General features: G+C 37.1%; 1 protein-coding gene across 2 annotated transcripts in view; it reads left to right on the top strand.

Annotated features, from left to right (window-relative positions):
- Positions 1 to 22,125, top strand: part of LOC126184925 (uncharacterized) — a 207,762-nt gene that overhangs the window by 85,356 nt on the left and 100,281 nt on the right. For both annotated transcript variants that reach the window (XM_049927597.1, XM_049927596.1), the window contains exon 4: positions 20,958 to 21,027. In XM_049927597.1, coding sequence (XP_049783554.1) covers positions 20,958 to 21,027 — 70 coding nt within the window. The remainder of the gene's footprint in view (positions 1 to 20,957; positions 21,028 to 22,125) is intronic.

The following is a 22,125-nucleotide window of genomic DNA, read 5'->3' as shown; positions in this document are numbered from 1 at the left end:
TATGGCTCCTTGCGTATTAGATGTCATTGCCATTGTTACTTATTTGCAGTTACAATTTCAGCTGCCACTACCTTCTTTACAGTGCACACCCCTATGTACTGCAGTTCATTTACAAGCTTACATGCAACTAGTGTAACCTCATTAATAGTTTTGCTCAATAGACTGTCTGATACAGACCTCTTCCATTCGATTTCTCCAAAATAAACACCACTTTTGTGGAACAAAACCTTCAGTGATTATGGTGACTTGTTGCTGCTGAATTTTGAATTAATAGTCCATCTGCTTACTATTTATTATATAAGACTTGGTAAAGTACTGGCTTGCTTTCTGTTGCTTTTTATAAAGAGCTCTTGATGTATTATACAATGTATATGAGGGTTATTTCTTGAAGTTTACCTCTTATAAAATGATCCACTACTGATCTTCCTGATGGATTGTCCTTCATTTGCAAATTGATTAGAGATACACCATGTGCTTGTCTGTAAATGTTTTTTACCTTTTTACAACCTGCAGAATTTTTATTCATTCATTTGCTTTTAAAAATTATTGTAGAGCTCTAGAAAATTTGTGTTTGTGTTCTTTAGTATGAATCATCCTATTTTCCTGGCAAACTGGAATGCAGATAAATAATATTCAAAGTTACTTTTGTTTTTTGTAAAAACTAAAAGGGGAAAAATTAATTTTGTAACAGACATTTTGTCAGTGTTAGCATCCATTTGTGTAATAATGTCCAAGAAGATTGAAGGTAAAAGACAGTGTATTCGATGAGACTGGACTGTACTTTAACAGCAGAGAGCGACTTTAGCTTCATATTACACTAAGCAAATAAATAAATAAATAATGCTTAAAACTTCGTATAATAAAAATGCTGCTGTAGATATTTTTTTAGGGTTTGCTATCAAATTCTGAAACCAAATGATATCATAGTTAAGGAGTCTACGTGGCCACTTTCTTGAGATACGTAATCTGCTTTCATCCAAAGTGAGGAGGGGATCCTGTTTTTGATTAATTCCATGTCTTATAATGTATTTCAGAGTCCAGCCAGGCAATAGTTTTCAAATAGTTTACCCACACAAGTTTATACGAATGTTCAAATGATTCCCAAGTTCCAGTATTGGACATGTAATATGCAGGCATTATAAATATAAATTCACTGGATGTATCTAAACAGTACACTGATAAGTAATGTAGATGACATTTAACTCGCACTCTTCATACAGATGTGCTTGCTGCTGTGGCGAGAAAATGTACCAACCTAAAGAAATCCTTCCCAGTACTCAACACAAACAGCAGTGTTATAGCAACCTTGGAGAAGTTACAGAAAGAATTTTAATTGATATTTCAACAGAGTGACATTACATGGCTGTTAAGGAAAACTTTTTCTCCAATCTGTTGTGGGTCCCAGAGCTCCGCACTTCAGAACTGTGCTATGCATTGAATTTGACTTGCTCTGAAATTTCCACTAAGTGCAGGTCTTTTGTATGATATACCAAATCACGTATACACCATTAGTCCAAAAAGCTCACAGACCGATTTTATTCCTGGCATACAAGTGATGTCAGCATACTAATTATGGGATAGCTTGAACTAACAACTGTAAACAACAGATGTGCAGTCGACCAGTCGGTATTCAATAGGCAGAGTAGGTTAATGTATGTGTGGCTGGAGTGTGTCATTGTTCTTTTGCAAATCACAGTGGAGCAATAAACTGAACTGTACATCTCTAAATCAAGTGTTAAAGACATTCTACGGAATATTCTGAAGAAGAGAAAATTGTGTGCAAAGTTTGACGTGCACAACTTGACTCCCAGGCAACAACCGAATAAAGTGTGGGTGCCATCTGTGACTTCACTGAAATGAAAAAGTGAACAGTTCTTTTCTGGAAAAAAATCATCACGGGTAAACTGTAGATGTAGATGTAAACTGACTTTGTGTTATCTACACGAACTACCACAAATTTAAAAAATGCAGAATGGGTCTCTGATAGTTTGCCAAGCCAAAGAAGTTGCGAATGTAATATTTAAATTGAACAACATCCCAAGGAGAACTTTTCTGACAGCTTCACATGATTGTACGAACATTCTGTGTGTTGTACTCAAGTTGGGGAGACTACGTAAAACAATTGAAACATTAAAATCAATGTCTTAACTTTTCTCTTTTTTTTTTATTTTTTTATTAATTCAGTCTTGAAACTTTTTGGACTGCAAGGAAATTGTACAAATTACAAATGTGCAAATACACATGTATTTTCTGTGTCAGTGTGTCGAGTCATCCAAGATATTAAACTTTAATGAACTAGAAAAGCAGTTCTCTAAGTGAGATTGATGTGAAACTTTCAGGATTCTTATAAAAAAATACTTTGCTACTTTGACTTTGTCAGCAGTATGTTACAGAGTATCAGATAAGCCTGAGACACCCTGTCCAATAAAACTTCTTACAGATTCTGTCATAACTATTAAGAAATACAAGAAATAGTAATGGATCTCTAAAAAAGTAGCACCGGGCCATCTTGGTGAGTGTCCTGGAAATGCTGTAGAAATTCATGATGTGTGTTTAAGAGTAACTAACAACTATTATTTTCCCCCAAAGTGTCTCAGTTATTCTGAATTTTCCCTTTGTTTCTTTTGATTTATAGGATGTGCCAACTTAGTTTCTCCTCCTGTCCTTCTGAATCCGCTTGGGAGGACAGTGTTTCAAATCCCTATCTAGCCATCCAGTTTTTGGTTTCCTGTGATTTCCCCAAATTACTAAGAAGGGGAAGGCACGAGTTGGGAAATTCAGATTGGAGTACTAGTTTAATGAATGCCTGAATTTGTGTAAAAGTTGATTTTTAAGCTTGATTTTTAATCTGCTGATATGGGCTCAATCCCCTTTGCTGTTATTTTTTGTAATAATAATAAGAATTTTTAAATAAAATTAATAACCAAAACTATGAAATCATTAATGCTTTTATTTTATATGTAACTTTGTTGGACCTAATGAAATGAGTTCAAATTAACAGTCTATTTTAAAATAGTTAAGTAATGGTACATCTGTTTTTTAGAGAAGAGGTAATTATTAATTCACTACTACTGGCATTAAAAAGTCGTCAGTTTTTTTAAACCATTATTATATGTAGATAGGTGCAAGTTGTTCATTAGAACTTTTTTTAACATGTTAATTCCATGGAATAGTATAACTGTTGATCTGTTATTGATATGCAGATGTTTCAGAATATCCAAGACACTCCAGGAACTATTCAAATAACAGTACCTACAGGCTACAGTATGTTGCCATGAAATAAATTTTAACAGATTGGGCCAAATAAACTCTTAATACATGTGCCAGCTCCTTCTGTAGTATTCCAGAATTTGGAGTGTTTATGTTGTTAAAGATTGTTGGAGTGAATATGTCTGTTAATAAGGAAACCATGAGTTTGTATCAGAAGTTGGAAATAAAATTACTCAAGACTCATTATATAGTGAAAAGTTGACTTACTGCTTAGAGATGCAGTTGTTCATTACGCAGGCTTACTTACTGATAATTTATTTGCACCAAAATCATCAACTTCAATTTCTCATGAAGCAGTGTTGATAGATGAGGACATTTCATACTGGCTCAAAAATTTTTGTAACTGAAGAACAACTCATACACGAAAATTAAAACTGTGTTGAGGAACCTCTCAAAGAAATTAGACATAATAGCCCAGAATCAGTTTGATAAGTATGCAATTAGCAATGTCTTGACATATGATCATTTTGTGGAAGTTAGAGAAAGCTATCAACAAGTCACTAAGCAGAATTTGCAACAGTGGGCCTTGATGGCAGCAGATGGGCAGTTGAATTTAAAGCCTCTGAAAGATGGGTCAAGAAGTTCAAATGTAAGCATGGGAGTCATCAGTGAAGAGTGGTGAAATTTATTTGAAAAAAAGAAACCACAACTACAGAACAAACTTTGGCATCTGCAGAGATTTTTTGAACACAAACATAGAGATTAATACCTACTTTCAATAGAGAGTTCATTATTAACACTGACCAGATAGGTAAATTACCACAAATTACTTTAAAAATTTTTGCTTTATTTTTTTCACTCTATTTGAATGCATCTTGTTTTCCCCTTCCAGGATGTCTGTACCACTCTGTCTATAATAGAACTTTTGTGCAAGAAGGAACAAAAACTATCTTTATACAAAGGCACAATGTGAATAAAGCTACACATACATACAGCACACAGTATTTTCTAACTCTGTCTGGGAGATTACTACCCAAAGTATTTGTGTGTTCGCAAGAAGCCACTGGCAAATTTAGCCCTTCAGTTCAGCAAACAGTAAATGAATATTCTCAAAAATATAGAAGTGTTGTGATGATGATGTCAGAATCTGGAAAGGTAACAACAGGATTGTACGTCGACTTCCTTAACAGCTGTCTGATGCCTTATGTGGGGAAAGAAAAGTTTCAGTTGATTATTGACTCTGGGAGTGGGTGGACAATGCCTGGATTATATGATGAAGTCTTTCAAGATGAGGAAAACTCACCAACTTGCACAATGAAAGTGATTCCGCCAAAATGGTCTCCTCTTGTTCAGCAGCTGATGTTTCCTTTTATTGGCAAGTAAAAAATTTAATAAAGTATATACAAAATTGTACTTATCTCATTGAAAATAACAGAGAAATAAATTCCCGTGAAGACCATATAAAAATACAACCAATAATGCATCATCATCATCAATTTTTAATGAAATGTTCTTGTGTGCCTGGTATGCTTCCAAACTTTCTGATGAAAGAGGAATTTTTATGAATGTCAGTGAAGTATGTTTTCCCACAGACCTTTCACAGAACCATTATTTGTATTAAAATTCATCTTTTGTAAATTGTTCCAGATGTCAGTACAATTTGTGTTTTTAGTGTTTTTATGATAATTATCATTCAAGTTATTGTATGACAATTGCAATATAAATGAGATATTTTTATTTTATCAGATGATTTGTTATAATTGCAATAAAAGTTTTATTTAACTGTTTTAAAACACAATATTCATTTTAACTTTTTATGTCAGGTCTAACAAACAGTTGCAGCATGTATAAAATAAAATCATTAATGATTTCATTTCGATAGTTTTGGTTATTCATAGTATTTAAAAATACTTCTGATTATTACTTTAAAAAAATTGGTAGAAGCTGGGATTAAACACAAATCAGCAGATAAAAAATAAAGCATGTTGCAATTGAGCTATTTTTACACAAGGTCAGGCATTCATTAAACTACTATACAAAGTGTGGGTCAAACTTTGAAAACTATATTCAGGCCACCCAAGCCTCATTCCAATCTGAATTTCCCAAGTCATGCCGTCACCTTGCAAGGCAAATGCTGGGGTGGTTCCTTTTAAAGAACACAATTGATATAATTCCCATAGTCTAAGTTTGTGCTCCTTCTTTAATGATCTCATTGTCAGGGGGACGTTAAAGCTAACCTTCATTCTTTCTTCGTGTGATTCATTACTGAAGACAGTTAGGCAGATAATGACATCACATTTTTTTAACATCTCATCTATCAAATTTTCCTAAAATGGTTGCCATCTTTGCTTTTACTACTGCTTTGTTACTGTGGAATCACAGTATAAAAAATGTAGTACACACTCAAGGTTGCCCAGATAAGTATTGAAGTACAGTTAGCCAGCAGTGTTAATTGTAATATGCTCTTTGTTCGCTGTTTGAGATAAATTTGACTTAAACTTCTTTAATGGCTGAATTAGTCGCAGAACTTTTATTAAATCTTTTTCCAATAGAGAAATCACCTAAGTAAGCCCCTTATGTCCTCTCTCTCTCTCTCTCTCTCTCTCTCTCTCTCTCTCTCTCTCTCTCTCTCTCTCTTCAAAAGTAGTATGACATGACGAAAATTCAACAGAGAGAAGCTATTTGTTCCCATAAAACAGAAAAGAAAGTTACACACACAAGATGTAATAATTTTCTTTCCACATTTTCAAGATGTTGACATTTCCACCATAAAATCATTACCACAAAACAATAACTTTTGAACAAATGGTCTTAAGTTGCCACTTTATTCTTTAAGACAGACATATAATGCAGGTTACACTAAATCATTCAGACTGATAAGGGGCATTACTGTACATGAATATAGAAGTGCAGTTATAGTTATGGAATTTACCTTTAAATGACAATAAATATTAATAGCACTTCCCCCCCTCCCCCCCCCCCAAAATAAATTCATATGTCTTATATGTTCAAGATTCAGACCAGAGAACTTATTCTTGGCATTTGTAACAAAAGGTTTGATCACTTCAGTTCATATCACTTTTCTTCCAAAAATTTTTCTTGGTAGTAAAACTGTGAGGAGTAAGTAAAGTTTAGAAAAGGGTAAGTATTGAGCTGTGTTTGGTCATTACCTCAACCAGTGTGTGCTGTCCTGTCTTGACTAACCACATCTTGCATAGGAAACAAAAACTGAAGATTATACCCATCCTCTGTGCTCTCTCTGCTGCCTCTCCCACTGCCTGTAGAAAGTGGTGTACAATCCGATACCAAGGACAGGTATCACAGAATTTAGCAGAAACATTGAAATCGTGCAACTATATGATGGCCTACTATCTGAGGAACACCACAGCTCAGTATATTTTCAGTAGAAAAGATAAGACCCCTTAATTAGCCAACACTGGGATGTATGAAATTGTCTCTCCTGATTGTGATAAGTTTCACAGTGGTCAATCGGGCAGAGACATAGGAAGTAGGCAAGTGGAAGTTGCAGAATGATGACTCCACATTTGCTGAACATAATGCGAGTGAGGGCTGCTGCTACCAGCCAGTGTCATGTCGTCCACTTAGCAAAGGCCAAAATCTTCACCTGTTGGAAGCCCTGGAAATCAACAAATATCTGCCCCACAGGACTGATAATATTAAATGACCAAGCAGCTCAATACTTCCCCTCTTCTAAACTTCAGTTAATCCTCTCAGATTTCTAATGCTATCCATACTGTCTCCTCCTTTCTATTCCTATATTTTATTATGATGGCCTATGTACTCCATACATTCTTTTGTTACAGTTGTCAGTTCTATATTTAACTCTGTTTCTGTATCGCTTTCCATGTGTATTCTCTCTTCAAGCTATTCTTTAGCACTCTTGTGAGGTGGTAGTAATTTTATTTTATTGTGGTTGTTAATGTAATTTAATTTATTATACAGGCACTATTTTTCATGTTTGGTGTTAAGGTTTTCCTGATTTTTTCCCATTTTGTTTATTTACAGTTCAACTTTTTCCATTTTAATTATATTGCCACTGCACTGTCAAAAATGACATTTACTGTACATTAGTGCCTCAGTCAAAATGAGTAACATCCACTCCAATTTTTGAAAATATTGTGGCTTGCCAGAATGAAATTTTCACTCTGCAGCGGAATGTGCACTGACATGAAACTTCCTAGCGGATTAAAACTGTGCGCTGGACCGAAACTTGAACTCGGGACCTTTGCCTTTTGCAGGCAAGTGCTCTACTGGCTGAGGTACCCAATCAAGACTCACGACCTGGCCTCACAGCTTTAATTCCATCAGTAGAGCACTTGCCTGAGAAAGGCAAAGGTCCCTAGTTCGTGTCTCGTTCTGGCACACAGTTTTAGTGTGCCAGGAAGTTTCATGTTGTGATACACTTGACAACAATAGTCAGTTAAATTCTGATGACCTTGCAAGCCGAAAACTAGTTAACTAAATAAATTAATCCTATAGAACATAACACAATGCTGTGCTCTTTCACTTATAATTATGTTGTTCTACTAGAAAGTAACAGAAGTAATTAACATAATATCCAATGACAGCTAAAATTTGGCATGTTGATTTTATATGATATGACAACAAAAATATTGCAGCAGATTTCAACATGACAGGCCAGATGATTCCCTTGTAAAGCTCTGGCTGTCAAGTGATCCATATTGGTGCAAATACAACAAAAATTTCTGGGTAGAAAGAAGAAGATAGAAGAGACAGGAAGATGCCAAATACAACCTAAAAATATTGTAGTAGACAGAAAGTTAAAGGGGTGCTGTGATTAGTATTTTTGTGGTTGCTCTCATGACAAGCCCATTATAGACTTCCTGTAGTGTTGTCAGTGATGAGTGTAAGGAACTGCAGAATAACTTTCATTGTTTTTCCAAGATCCAATGAATGCAAGATAATGTCCTGTCAAAGAGAATGAACATGATATTATTAGGTTACAAGACCAGAGGTAAAATTTCAGAGCCTGTCACGTCTTTTTAATATTCATTATAATATTAAAAATCGATATTATACTGGCTTGACACATGAAATCATTGCTATACAAGATGCTAGTGCAACATAATACAGCTAACTTCTCCAGCATTTAGAGACCATACCAAGTAAGCATGACAGTAGACATCACATTAAATTAAACTTGGTGCTATAGTGGTAACAAGTAAAATGTGTGAGAGAAATGATAACAAAAACAAAAGTGCATCTCTAGAAGAAAGTTGATGTTCTTGCAAACCCCATTGGGTAAATTTTAACAAACTGATAATCAAAGAGAACTGGAGCTCTACTGCCTCAGTCATATATCTCACATAGCGATCTATATCTACATAGATACTACGTAAGCCACCGTATGGTGCATGGTGGAGGGTACCCTGTACCACTAATTGTCATTCCCTTTCCTGTTCCACTCCCAAATAGAGGGAGGGGTGAAACACCAGTCTGTATGCCCCTGTATTAGCCCTAATTTCTTGTATCTTACTTTCATGGTCCTTACATGCATTGTATGTTGGTGTCAGTAGAATTGTTCGGCAGTCAGCTTCAAATGCCAGTTCTCTAAATTTTCTCAATAATGTTTCTCGATAATGTTTCTCATATTCCCTCCAGGGATTCCCATTTGAGTTCCCAAAGCATATCCGTAACACGTGTTGTTCGAACCTACCTGTAACAAATCTAGCAACTTGCCTCAGAATTGCTTCGATGTCTTCCTTCAGTCCAACCTGGTGTGGACCCCAAACACTCTAGCAGTACTCAGTAGTAGGTCGCACCAGCATACTATATACAGTCTCCTTTACAGGCAAACCACTCATTCCTAAAATTCTCCCAATAAACCGAGGTCGACCATTTGCCTTCCCCACCACAGTTTCACGGGCTCATTCCACCTCATATCACTTTGCAACATTAAGCCCAAATATCTAAACGACTTGACTGTGTCAAGTTAGACACTAGTAATACTGTATCCAAACATTACAGGTTTGATCTTCTTCCTCATCTGCATTAACTTACATTTTTCCACATTTAGTGCTAACTGCTATTTATCACGCCAACTGGATATTTTGTCTAAGTTGTCTTGTATCTTCCTACAGTCTCTGAACTTCGACACCTTACTGTACACCATAGAATCATCTGCAAACAACTGCAGATTGCTACCCACCCTGTCCACCAAATCATTTATGAATATAGAGAACCACAGCGGTCTGATCACATGTCCCTGTGGCACCCCTTACGATACCCTTGCCTCTGATGAACACTTGCAGTCGAGAACAACATACTGTGTTATATTAGTTATGAAGTCTTTGAGCTACTCGTATATCTGTGAACCTATTCCATGTGATCATACCTTCATTAAGTCAGCAATGGGCCACCGTGTAAAATGCTTTCTGCAAATCTAGAAATATCATGTGAGGAAAGGGTAAGGTGAGTTTTACTAGTGCGATGTTTTCTAAAACCATGCTGATTTGTGAATATAAGCTTCTCAGTCTTGAAGTTTATTGGATTCAAACTGAGAATATGTTCAAGGATTCTGCAGCAAACAGAAGATAGGGGTATTGGTCTGTAGTTTTGCAGGTCTTTCCTTTTACCTTCTTATATACTAGAGTCACCTGTGTCTTTTCCAGTCGCTTGGGACTTTGTGCTGGGCAGAGATTTGTGATAAATGCAAGCTAGGTAAGGGGCCAATGCCATTGAGCACTCTTTGTAAAATCGAACTGGGATTCCATCCACACATGGTGATTTATTTGCTTTGAAATCTTTCAGTTGTTGCTTTGTCAGGTATGCTTCTTACTGTGACATCCATACAGGAGTCTCTCCGATGGTCAAATGACAATATATTTGTACGATTTTCCTGTGTGAATGATTTCTTGAATGTGAAATTTAAAACTTTCATTTTTCAATCTTCAACTGCCACACCAAACTGGACAACAAGGAACTTAATGGAAGCCTTAGTCTCACTTAGTGATTTTACATAAGACCAGAATTTCCTCAGGTTCTCTGCCAGATCTTTTGCTAAGGTGTGATAGTGGTATTGTTGTATACTTGGCGCATAGATCTTTTCACAGATGCACGAATGTCTACTAACCTGTGCATGTCGTTATTTATGCATTCCCCTTTGAGCAGAGAGTGCAACAGCCTTTGCTTCCTCAGCATCTGCAGAATGTCATTATTAAACCATGGTGGGTCTTTTCCGTCCTTTATCCACTTACTAGGTACATAACTCTCTAGGGCACGATTTACAATCTGCTTAAACTTTGCCCGTAATTCCTCTACGTCCATCTTACTAGAACTAAGTGATCATAAGAGTAAGATAAGAGAGATAAGTACCAAGGTATTTAGACATCATTTTCCCTTCACTGCGGGCACAAATGGAATAAATAAGGAAGTCAGTAATATCAGTTTGGTGTATTCTCCACCATGCACTGTTCAGAGACATACGAAGTGTATATGTAGATACGAATGTTATTTAGTGTCTTTTGCTCTTCTGTATTATGTATTTTCTGATACTTTACATCTGCATAATAGTTGATGTATACCAATACTTTTGAATTCTGGGTGGAATTGTGATGTAGATAAAGATAAGGCTATCTTTCAGGAATTTACTGTACAGCTTGTGTCTTGAAATCTGTGAATGAAGGGACATAGGTTATAGTTCAATCATTTGTCAATGATGTCGTTAGAAGTAGATCACTATATTAGTTCGGTAAGGCTAGTGAAGAAAATCAGTTGTGGCCCTATTTAATGAATTGTCCTAGCATTCGTCTGAAATGTTTTTGGAAAAACCACAGAGATCCTACTGGCCATATGAGGATCTGATCTGTGCTTATAGCAAAAAAACAGTCAGTTTTCTTAACCATTGCCACCTCACGTGGAAAAATTCCTTAGAAGTTACAAAACTCAAAGTGCCCACTTTGAATAGCAAACTTCCTGGAAAAATATTAATTATTGAATCCATATTTTCATGTTATTGTCTTTTATGTTGCGTATCCCCTCCCCCCTCCCCTGCCCTCTTATGAATGTAACATCTGATTAATAGCATGTTTCTTGATACAGGATGTCCCACTCAAAATAGGCCCACAAACATACATCTGCTTAAATTACACATGAAGGCTTTGCATTAAAAACAAAGAAATTAAATGAACAAGTCGTACCTTGTTCGTGGGAAAATAAAGGTGAATCACAAAAGGTGCTAGAAGTGATGGCCCTCGACATGTAAACACAGTTGAACATGACACTGCAGATTCTCAAATGTTGCTGCCAGAACCTCTGGTGTCACTGCCTGGATTTCACGGATGATGCTCTTTCATAAGCCTACCAAGTTGTGCGAGTTTTCTGCTGTAGACCTTGACGTTTAGGCCACCCCAGAGGAAAAAGTTGGGTAGTGTTAAATCAGGTGACCTCTGGGGTCATAGTCCTTTCAAAATCTCTCTACTGGGTAAAAATGATTCGACTTCAGCCGTGGTTACTAGCAGCGTGTGGCATGTGGCACCATCCTGTTAGTACCAGCTGAGCGTAAGTTCTTCATCGTCCAACTGGTTCACAAATTCCCAAAACATTTCATTGTAAACTGCACTTCTCATAGTAGACTCGAAAAAAAATTGGCCTGATGATGCGACGCTGTGATATTTCACAGAACGTGACAATCTTTTGTGAATGCAGGGGTTGCTCGGCCAATGCATACGGACTTTCATTACACCACAAATCTGTATTCTGAGAGTTCACATAGCCAGAGAGAGGGACCTATGCCTCATCACTGAACCATGTGTACTGCAATATTCCTGGCCTCTGAGCAATAGATTGCTGAAATCTAAGGCAAACTGTAATATGTTGGTCTTTGTCACTGACGTTAAGTTCCTGAACGTCTGCACACCTGTGTGGAGACATTCCAGCTTTCTTTGCAGCTATGTGACATGCTCCATGACATTCGATATTCCTTAGATAAACATCTAACAGACTTTGCAGGTGAAGCCAACAACTGTTGTTTCACGCCAGTCACTTTTTATTCCGATAATTGCGGCCGTCCCCCACTGTGAAGATCCAGCACTGTTTAACTGCTCTCTATCTTGTTCATTAACTTTTGTATCCAGCAGTTAGATGGTAAATGCTGAGGCTGCTGATACTGCTGCCAAGGCTGCAGTCCTCAGACCTCAGCCCACTTGTCCACAGCTAGTGGTCTAGTGGTTAGCATTGCTGCCTCTGGATCACAGGATCCTATGTTTGATTCCCAGCCGGGTTGGGGGATTTTCTCTGCCTGGAGTTTGAGTGTTTGTGTTGTCCTCATCATTTCATCATCATCATCATCATCATCCTTGAGAGTGGCCCAATTGGATTGTGTTCAAATTGGGACTTTGTATGGGCGCTGATGACAGCGCAGTTGAGCGCCCCACAAACCAATCATCATCAGCCCACTCAATCCTATATTCCGTCTGATGATCTCAGTGTTGTCGTCTGTCAGGAGGTGGCATTGCCACTGGTCCCTCCTTCATGGGAATAAGCTCCAGCTTATTAAGCCTCTCCCAGTGGCTTGGACTACCTCCTCTCGGCCCTTCAGCCGGGAGGAGGTCATTTTAACTAGGTTGCGTATTGGGCACTGCCTTTTTAGCCATTGTCATTTGATAAGTGGTGCTACCCCACCACTTTATACACATTGCACCCATTTAACTGTCCTCTACTTCCTGATGGAATACCCATTTTTTAACTGTTTGCATTCCCGCTTGGGTTTGCCGTCTGAGTTTCAGCTGTTTTAGCAAATATTGTGTGGGCTGTCATTCGCATTTTACTTTTTATCCGCCAAAGCAATATGGCAAAGGCCATTTAATTCTCAGTTTTGGACCTCCATTTCTGTGTGATGTCTTTTTCAGCCCTTTCTCCGTGTCCCTGCTTTTCGCTGTCTTTTCTTATGTCCATTGGGACTGATGTATAGCCGGTTTTTAGACTCCTCTCTGTCTTTGTGTTCTATAGTTCTGACTTGGGCGTGTATGACCCCAGTTGGTTTTGCACCCTAAAGGAGAATAAATAAACAAACAAATAAACGGTAAATGCTGCTCACCAAGCTGTTCAACAAACATTCGTTGACATGTCTTAATGGTTCAAGTAATCCAATATTGTTTTACAAGAAACACGTGCTCTTCGACAGAACAGCACTACATTGTCACTAAACACTGAACACTGAGCTCCAACCACAGCAGCAGGCAGAAACACACTGTTGTGTCAAACGATGTTGCAGAGTGCAATGTTGCCATGTCAAATGTCACAAATTTAAGTTAATTGCTACACGTTTATAGGGCTTCTTTTGAGTGGGACACCCTATAGCTGCTGATTGTGTTAACTGTACTAGCTGCTGCCCAACAAATGATTATCAAATTAATCAATTTAGTACCAGATGTCACTTGATGAACACTCAACGCTTGTGTGATTATTCAATCTTATTTAATTGTACGAGGTTTTTGTTCTGTTCTTCAAGGAATTAAGAAATGTAAAGTGGCTTAAACCAGACATGTAAAACAGTAGTTATTGCATATGCACTGAAAGGGGGAAAATAATAGTACTAATACAGAATTTTGAATCTGTTGCCACCTTCATTACAAAGAAGAGAGACGACTACTTCATTTGAAGAACAGATGACTAATAGGGTAGGTAATATTTGACCAGTGAATGAAAGGTGAGGAAAGCATGTGTCCCAATGATTGTTAATGTCTTTCTATAAGGTCACCTAATAACATTCTTAATATATGCATGCCATTCCATGGATTCTGAATTAGTACATGCATACTAATACTTCAAAAAATGCTTTCATTGCATATTATTTCCCTTCTCCATCTTTGCTTAGTTTCAAAATCTGAATTAAAATATCTGTTTCCTGTTGTGCTTGTGTTCTTTGTGTATTAGTTATGATAATTTTTGTTTTCCCTTAACTGTGTTAAGGCTGAAAAAAGGTACAAAATAATGTACAGGGATGTGGCAACGTTACACATTCTTTATTTCTTTAATGCATTGGAAGAAACAATAACATACAGACTGATCCCTCATCTCCACGAGTATTTCTCAGCACATTCTGCCATTGAAACAGGAGTTTATGAAATACTCTGTTGGTAGAACTATTTTAGCAGAGTGTATAGCCACCTTTATGTAAGGTATGCAGTCTGTGTCAGACTGAAAGTATTTCTTCAATGGCCCATATGGTTTGATATCCATTGGCACACAGTTAGCAATCATGATATTTGTTGGAGGCTTCACAATTACTTCACATGTTCATGGAGCAGTCAAATATTTGCAGCTTCTGTGTTAGGTATTTACTCAATTTCCATGTTCCATAAATAACACTGCTTGACAGTTGCTAAGGAACAGATACATTGTTGGACAGAAATAATCAATGGTAATGATGGACATGAAACATAGTAGCATATGTAATAGAGGTGGAGTAGTATATTTATAATGAAAAATGGTACAGATTTCACCACTTTGGAAAGTATAACAACAAATATTTATAATGTTCATGTTTGACACAGGTCAGGCCAACATGAAGTTCAGTATTAGACTTTCAGTAAGGAATATGCCCTCTTGGGCATTAATGCACATTTAACACCTGTTATTTATGCTGGCTACCAAGCTGTTAAGCAAGCTTTGGGGGACATTGTTCCAGTCCTCTCTCAGTGTGGTTTTCAGTTCTTGCACAGTTTGGGAAAGGGGTATTTATTGAGAAACAAATCTACCAATAACATCCTGGGCATTCTTTATAGGGTTTAGGTTCATGGAGTGTGAAGGCCATTCTATACGTTCAATGTCTTCACTTTCCAATGTGTCCAACACCTCGGCGGTCCTGGGTGGGCGGGCATTGTCATCCATAGACAGAAAGTTGGGGCTTGCTGCAACCCTAAAGAGACGGACATGATCCAGATTAAACTCCCTGAAATGCTGTTGTGTTGTAACGGTACCTTGCACAAAGATGTATAGTAGTGTTCAGTCATTGTACATAATGCCTGCCCATGCCATAATGCCTAGGTCATACCAGTGACATTCATCAACATTCTGTAGTGTGTAACATGTTCCCCATCACTCCCCACACTAACAGGTGGCCACAATCACTTGCTACATTGGAGCGGGATTCATTGGAGAATGTCACTTTGCATCACTGTTGTTGACCCCAACCAACATGCTTCCTACACCAACAAACTTTTTCTCGACGATGACTTGGCTGAAGTGGGAGTCATTTAACAGGCTTCTGAGCAGACAAACCAGCATGATTTAACTGCCACACAATGTTTCTGACGGAGACATGGACTGGAAGCAGTTGCTAGGTCTGCAGCACACTGCTGAGAGTGAGATGTGTGTTCTTTATCACCACTAGGGCTAGGTATCAATCCTCTTGTGGTGTGGTTGTCTATCTGCAACCACCTGCATGCTCTTGCATAGCATTTCCACCTTCATCAGTCTTTTTTAATCATGAGATGACACTTCTGGACACACTCATTACTGTGGCCACAGTAGTGACACTTAGACTGTCTTCGAGCCATCCAACTGCTCATCTGCCATCACTGTGCTTCATTGGCGAGCATTCCTTGTTCAGCATGTTGAGCAGTGTAAGCATAAAAATGCTGTTCCTGTTGGCAAGAAAAATAAAACCTTACCTGTAAGAATTGGCCTTGGGTGATCAACTGTTCACCCACAATAGTAAGCACTCAAATTATGTCTTGCATTCACATTACCACACCACATGGAATGCTGCACAAATTGGTTCTACAACAACCTTCATCAGAGACAGTACTGCATGAGCTGTCGATTGCATACAGAGCATCTGTGCACAGGATTTGCTTCAGTTGTCATGTCCCGCTCTCTACATTTCCTTTTACTATCATTGGTCAGACGTTCTATAGCGAGTGTCTGTTGTTTCTTAGAAATTGTTGAGGGTTGTATCTCCATGTTATGTATTACTGTTTGACAGTATTGTTATTATTGTTATATGAAACATACATCTGCTCAGATATCCACATATGAGGCATTAACACATCAAAATAAAATACATTCATCATCATCAGTAGTTTTCTGCTATATTAGCAAGTCCTTTGCCTCTCCATTTTTTGCAATCCATTACTTCCTTCTTAAGGCTGCTGTATGTTGTACCATCCATCATGTCATCCAGTATCTGAAATCTCTTCCTTCCTCACTTCCTTTTCCCATCTACATAACCTTCTAAAACTGTTTTTATTAGTCCATCATTCTTTCTTAATATATGCCCAATCCAATTTCTTTTGCTTATTTTTATTACATCTAGTAATTGTCTTTTCTCTCCCACTCTTCTCAGTACCTCTTCATTTTTACTCTGTCCAACCAACTTATTCTTTCCATCCTCCGCCATGTCCACATCTCAAAAGCCTCCAGCCTTTCTCTGTTTTTCTTCCTCAAAGTCAATGTTTCAGCACCATACAGAAGAACACTCCATACAAAACATTTTATGAGTCTTTTCCTCAGTTCTCTGTCAAGACTGCTGCATAAAATTCTCCTTTTCTTATAAAATGCCTCTTTTGCCATTGCTATCCTTGTTTTAATTTCTGTGCTGCACTTCCAGTTGGTGACTGTCCTGCTTCCAAGATACTTAAAATTTTGCATCTGTCCTAATATTTCTCCATTCAGCATAATTTTTATTTCTTTATTTCCTCCTAATGCCAATACTTTTGTTTTCTTTGTGTTAATTTTCATTCCATAATTTTTTCAGTTAGCTTCAATGGTGTCCACTAAATCCTGTAATTCTTTTTCCCCTGTGGCTAGAAGGACCATGTCATCAGCAGACTTCAAACACCCTACACTTCTTCCTCCAATTTCTACTCCTTTGTCATGTAATGAGCATTGGTCAATCATATTTTCTAAGTAGAGGTTGAAAAGGGTAGGTGATAGACAGCATCCTTGTCTCACTCCTTTTCCTAGTCCGATCCAGTTTGTGCTTTCTCCTCTCACTTTAACTTAGGCTTTTTGATTCAGATATAATGAGTGTACAAGTCTTCTGGTTTTCCAGTCCACTCTCTTCTCTCTCATTATAGTCGCCAGCTTGTCCCAAGCCACATTGTCAAATGTGTTTTCTAGATTGATGAAGCACATATAGAGGTCTCTTCCTTCTTCAATAAACCTTTCTCCGAAGATTCATAGGAGCCCTATTGCATCTCTGGTGCCCATATTCCATCTAAAGCCAAACTGCTCCTCGCCAAGGTTCTCCTCAATTACTTTTTCAAGTCTCATATTAATTATTCTTAGCATTGCTTTGGTTGCATGTGAAATGAGGCTGATTGTCCTGTGCTCACTGCATTTCTTGGCTTATTGTTTTTTTTTTGGTAATGGAATCATTACTGCTTTCAGAAAGTCCTCAGGCCATTCACCACTGTCATATATTTTATTACATAACCTCAATATTTCTCTTATTCCATCTTGGTTCAAGTATTTTAATATGTCTCCCAGTATTGTATCTGTACCTACTGCTTTGCCATTTTTCATTGCAGCTATGGCAGACTTTACTTCTTCCATTATGATGGTTAGTCCTTTCTCGTCATCACTTACACTGTTGAGTGATTCAAGTTCCAGAGTTTCTGGTTTGCAATCTGTGTAATATAGCTCATTTAGATATTCTTCCCATCTCTGGAGGACATCATCATGATCATTGTACACTACTTCTTCGTCTTTACTCAAAATTTCCATAGTATCACTTCCTGCTCTGTTTTTATCCCATGTCATAATCTTCACTCTGTTGTATAGTAAGTCGTATCTTCCCTTCCTGTCCAGTTCTTCATTTGCATAACATTCCTCTTTTAGCCATTTTTTCCAAGCCTGCTGTTTCTCTTCGCAGTTCATTATTTAACCTTCAGTACATCTTTCTTGCATCTTCAGTGTTCTTGTTTTTAAATTTTCTTCTCTCCATCTTGGAAATCATTTCTTCTGTGACCCATGTTTTTTTCCCCATTTACATATCCTATATTTTGCTGTCCTGCTTTAATGATTCCTTCTTTCAGCATATCCAGTACTCAATGACATTATCAGGAGGTTCTTTGTCTCGTAATATGTTTAGAAACTCAAGTGATAGCATTTCTTTAATTTGTTCTTTGTTGGATCTTATCTTCTTTAGATCTCACTTCTTCACCATGGTCAACTTCTTCAGTTTTTTCATTCTTATTTCTATTTCTGCCATAAGTTAGTTGTGGTCGCTATTAATATCTACACCTGGTAATGTGTGCTCCTTATTGATTCCATTCCTGTATCTTTCTTGTACCAGTATAAAATTGATTTGGTTTCTGCATGCATTCCTTGAGCATTAAAGTCAGTTTCAGATTTATGATAACCGGTGTTGTATGAATTTTAACATAGTACAGTAACAGTGCTGTTATTTTACATTAGTTGTCATTCTTTAGTCCCTTGTAGACATTTATAACTGAAGTATTATTCTAGCTGATTTTGAAGACATTTATGTGTTTCATATAAACCAAATACAAAACAATTAATTATGAAACAAATCAGGTCTTAAGTTTACAAAAGGCTATCTTCATGTTCAAGGTTCATAATTATGAATTAAAGTTTTACTAAAGATTAAGAGTAAATATCTTTATGTTGGACAATAAGTTAAGTATGCAGGAAGTATAGAATTACTGCGCTAAATTTTACCCAACATAAGTGACAGGACTAAAAAATCTTTCTGTAATGTAATGTAATACTAAAGTGGTCAAGGCATGTCGTCATTCTCTGGCTGTGTGGTTGATTACTTCAGAAACACACTGAAAACTTGCATGGGTTGAGTAAGATATACATTTCTTAAATTTGAACCATTACCTTATGCAGTATTTTCAAGCTAATTCTTCAACTGTCTTCTGACATAGATCGTCAGTGTCCAAATCCACGGTTGTTAGATGGACTGTTATTTCTCTCTTGCATGTGTCATCAAGTTGTTTCCTCATCTGCCTTATTTTCTGTATAACACTGCTAGAGCTATATGTAGAGTCTGACTAATTAGAACACACAGTCCAATGGTAGTGTCTAGTGCTTATTACAAAGAATATGACACATTTTGAAGAAAGTTGACATTTGTCCTCCTTGTATGAAGCACCACTAAGAGGTTACTGTGCAAGTGCCACCATTGTTTAGCTATTGTGCTTAATTTTCCTCTTCACATCACTCACATTTTTACACTTCTGATCTCCATGTACAGTTTCGTACATTGTTCCATAAGAAATATGGAATCTCTCACAGATGAGAAGATTATTCTTGTAATATTTGAAATTCCGTACCTAATGTCTTGGATATTCTGCAGTGTTGTCACACAGACTGGTTGCATAGAAGTATTACATCAGAAAGGATGACACACCCTCTAATGAATGATGTGCATCACATGGAGGTGTTTCGCTGGTCCATGCAGTCTTCCCCTTACACCCTGAAAATTATAGTGTGAATTCCACTTATATGGGCATCCTTTTATATATAATAAATTTTTTGCATGTCTCGGAATATTTGGTTTCTGCTTATTATTTTTGCTTTGTGTGTCATTGCATTGCCATTCGAAAGTGCGTTAATGTGAGACGCTGATTGTTAAAGCTGTTTCCTGCACATTGTAGCATCAGTTATAAGGTAAGTGAAAAATTATTATTCTATCACCATGCCCCCCTCCACACTTGATGTACGGCAGGTTGTTATAAGGTAATAAAAATTTGATCATTTTGAAGATCAGCATTGCTCACAAAAAGATTGTTAAAGCTTGTTACTCTTTTTATGTAATGGGTATTGATAATCAGAAAATTCTCAATTTTTTTATGATCTTTCTCCTATATTATACAAAACAAATAAATAGCATTTTTTGAAAAAGTAAAAAATTAAAGGCTACGGTTTTCACAGCTCTGGCATGCAGACAGTTTACTGATTTAAATTATATACAGTTTTTTTTCAACTTCTCTTGTCTACCATGGTGTATGATGGCTTGTTTTAAAGTTTAACTTCTATAAAACATTAAGATGATAAAATTGGCAGTGCTGAAACAATGTAAAAGATTATCACGTGTATAAAATATTGTGTAGCACATGGACAGTCAGCAGTTACACTATAACTTTGTACAAAAGCTTTACACATTTTTTCTTAAAAAAACACATTTGATATATTTAAGTACACCACTGATATTTAGTTATTGTTCCATTCATATATTGAATAACTACCCACATCTAGCTTCAGCTTGCACCAAAACAAATCTTTTTGGTAATAACAGTAGTCACATTTTAATGTGCGTTAGATGATTTGAGGCAGCTATGAGAATATGACAGCATAGTTTCTGTGGTAACATTAAAGATTTTTTTATGTGTTTCTGTTACATACTGAATATGTGTTGCAGTGCATGATATCTATTGCTGGACATTTTTAATTGTGTTTGTTAGTAAATGGCTTACCACTGTTCTGTTTTTTAAGGTGATTGAAAGATTAATTTAATTCAGCTCTTTTATGAAACATGGGAAGTAAGAGTTCAGTCTGAACTCTGATATAAGTTATTATTTTGTTTCACATAATATGTATGTCAATATGAATTCATGTGTAAATATGTTTGTTAAATGTCTTTTTTTCCTGACATACAAGCTTCCTTTTTGTTCTGTAGTTTACGAATGAAGATGTTCTGCTGAGTAATCTTCCTGCAGTGTATATCAGTAGGACTTTCTTCTTTATTTACACATTCAGCACATTATATCAACTCTTTTCCATTGGTACAGATTGGAATCAATCCTGGGCTGTTTGCAGCCTATAAGGGACATCACTATGCAGGACCTGGAAACCATTTCTGTAAGAACCTTTTCTGTTCATAAAACTCATAACTATACTTGGTGGCCATTATTTAAAGCCTTTCTTGCCTATTGTGTAAAAGTAAAAATAACCATATTAATTACAATGCTGCATATCACTATTTTGCATAACAAGGAGGACACCTTGCGGAGAAAAAAATTGAAGAAATGCAATGAATGGTATTTACTTCCCCCGTTGAGAAATAAAAGTTGTGTGGTGTGTGCAATGTAATATAATATTCTTCAATAGTCTTCAGTGTAATGCCATTAATAGTCATTGTAATTTTGTAACTATAAATATAGGACATGCATGCTCACTGTTGAATGGAGACACACACACACACACACACACACACACACACACAAAATACACTTTTTTTTTCAAGCTGATAAATACTAGGTGTTTCAAATGATTCATTTTATTTCACAAGACTATTTGAGTGAAGGTGGTAACTTGGTATAGATTTTAACTTGAACATAGGGTAACAAAATTCTCCCCCCCCCCCCCCCCCCCCTCCATCCCCAAAAGAACTAACAGAGTTTACAAAGGTAAACCTTTTACATACAATGTTGGGATACTTTTTATAATTATGTTTAGGATCAAAGTTTTCATTTAACTTTCACTAATGCTCAATATCCAGACCATAGTCAGATTTGTCCCATATGTTTGTGAGCACGGCTGGAGTTGGTGCAGTCAGTGCTATTGCTTTGGGATGTAACAGTTCACTCAAAGTTATTGTAGGGAGAGGCACATAGACACAGTCTCTGAAACCCCCTTCCTAACCTCCCCCCCCCCCCCCCACCACCCACACACACACACACACACACACACACACACACACACTCACACTCAAAACCACACATAGGGAGATCAAGTGACCTTGGTGGCCAAAGGTGCCAATGCGGAGTCCATCCCCGATATGGCTGATCCATCATTGAGACAGATCGTTGTTAATAAATGGTCCTACAGTGCAGATACCAATGTGGTGGTGCTCCAGTCTGTTCAAAAATGAAATTTCTGGGATGTTCTCTCTGTTGTGGAAAAATCCAGATCTCCAACACGTCCGGGTATGAGTATGGATAATGAAAGGTCAAGCTA

Source organism: Schistocerca cancellata, chromosome 4 (genome assembly GCF_023864275.1).
Source record: "Schistocerca cancellata isolate TAMUIC-IGC-003103 chromosome 4, iqSchCanc2.1, whole genome shotgun sequence".
Taxonomy (NCBI): domain Eukaryota; kingdom Metazoa; phylum Arthropoda; class Insecta; order Orthoptera; family Acrididae; genus Schistocerca; species Schistocerca cancellata.
This window is presented reverse-complemented; position numbering and strand designations above follow the sequence as displayed.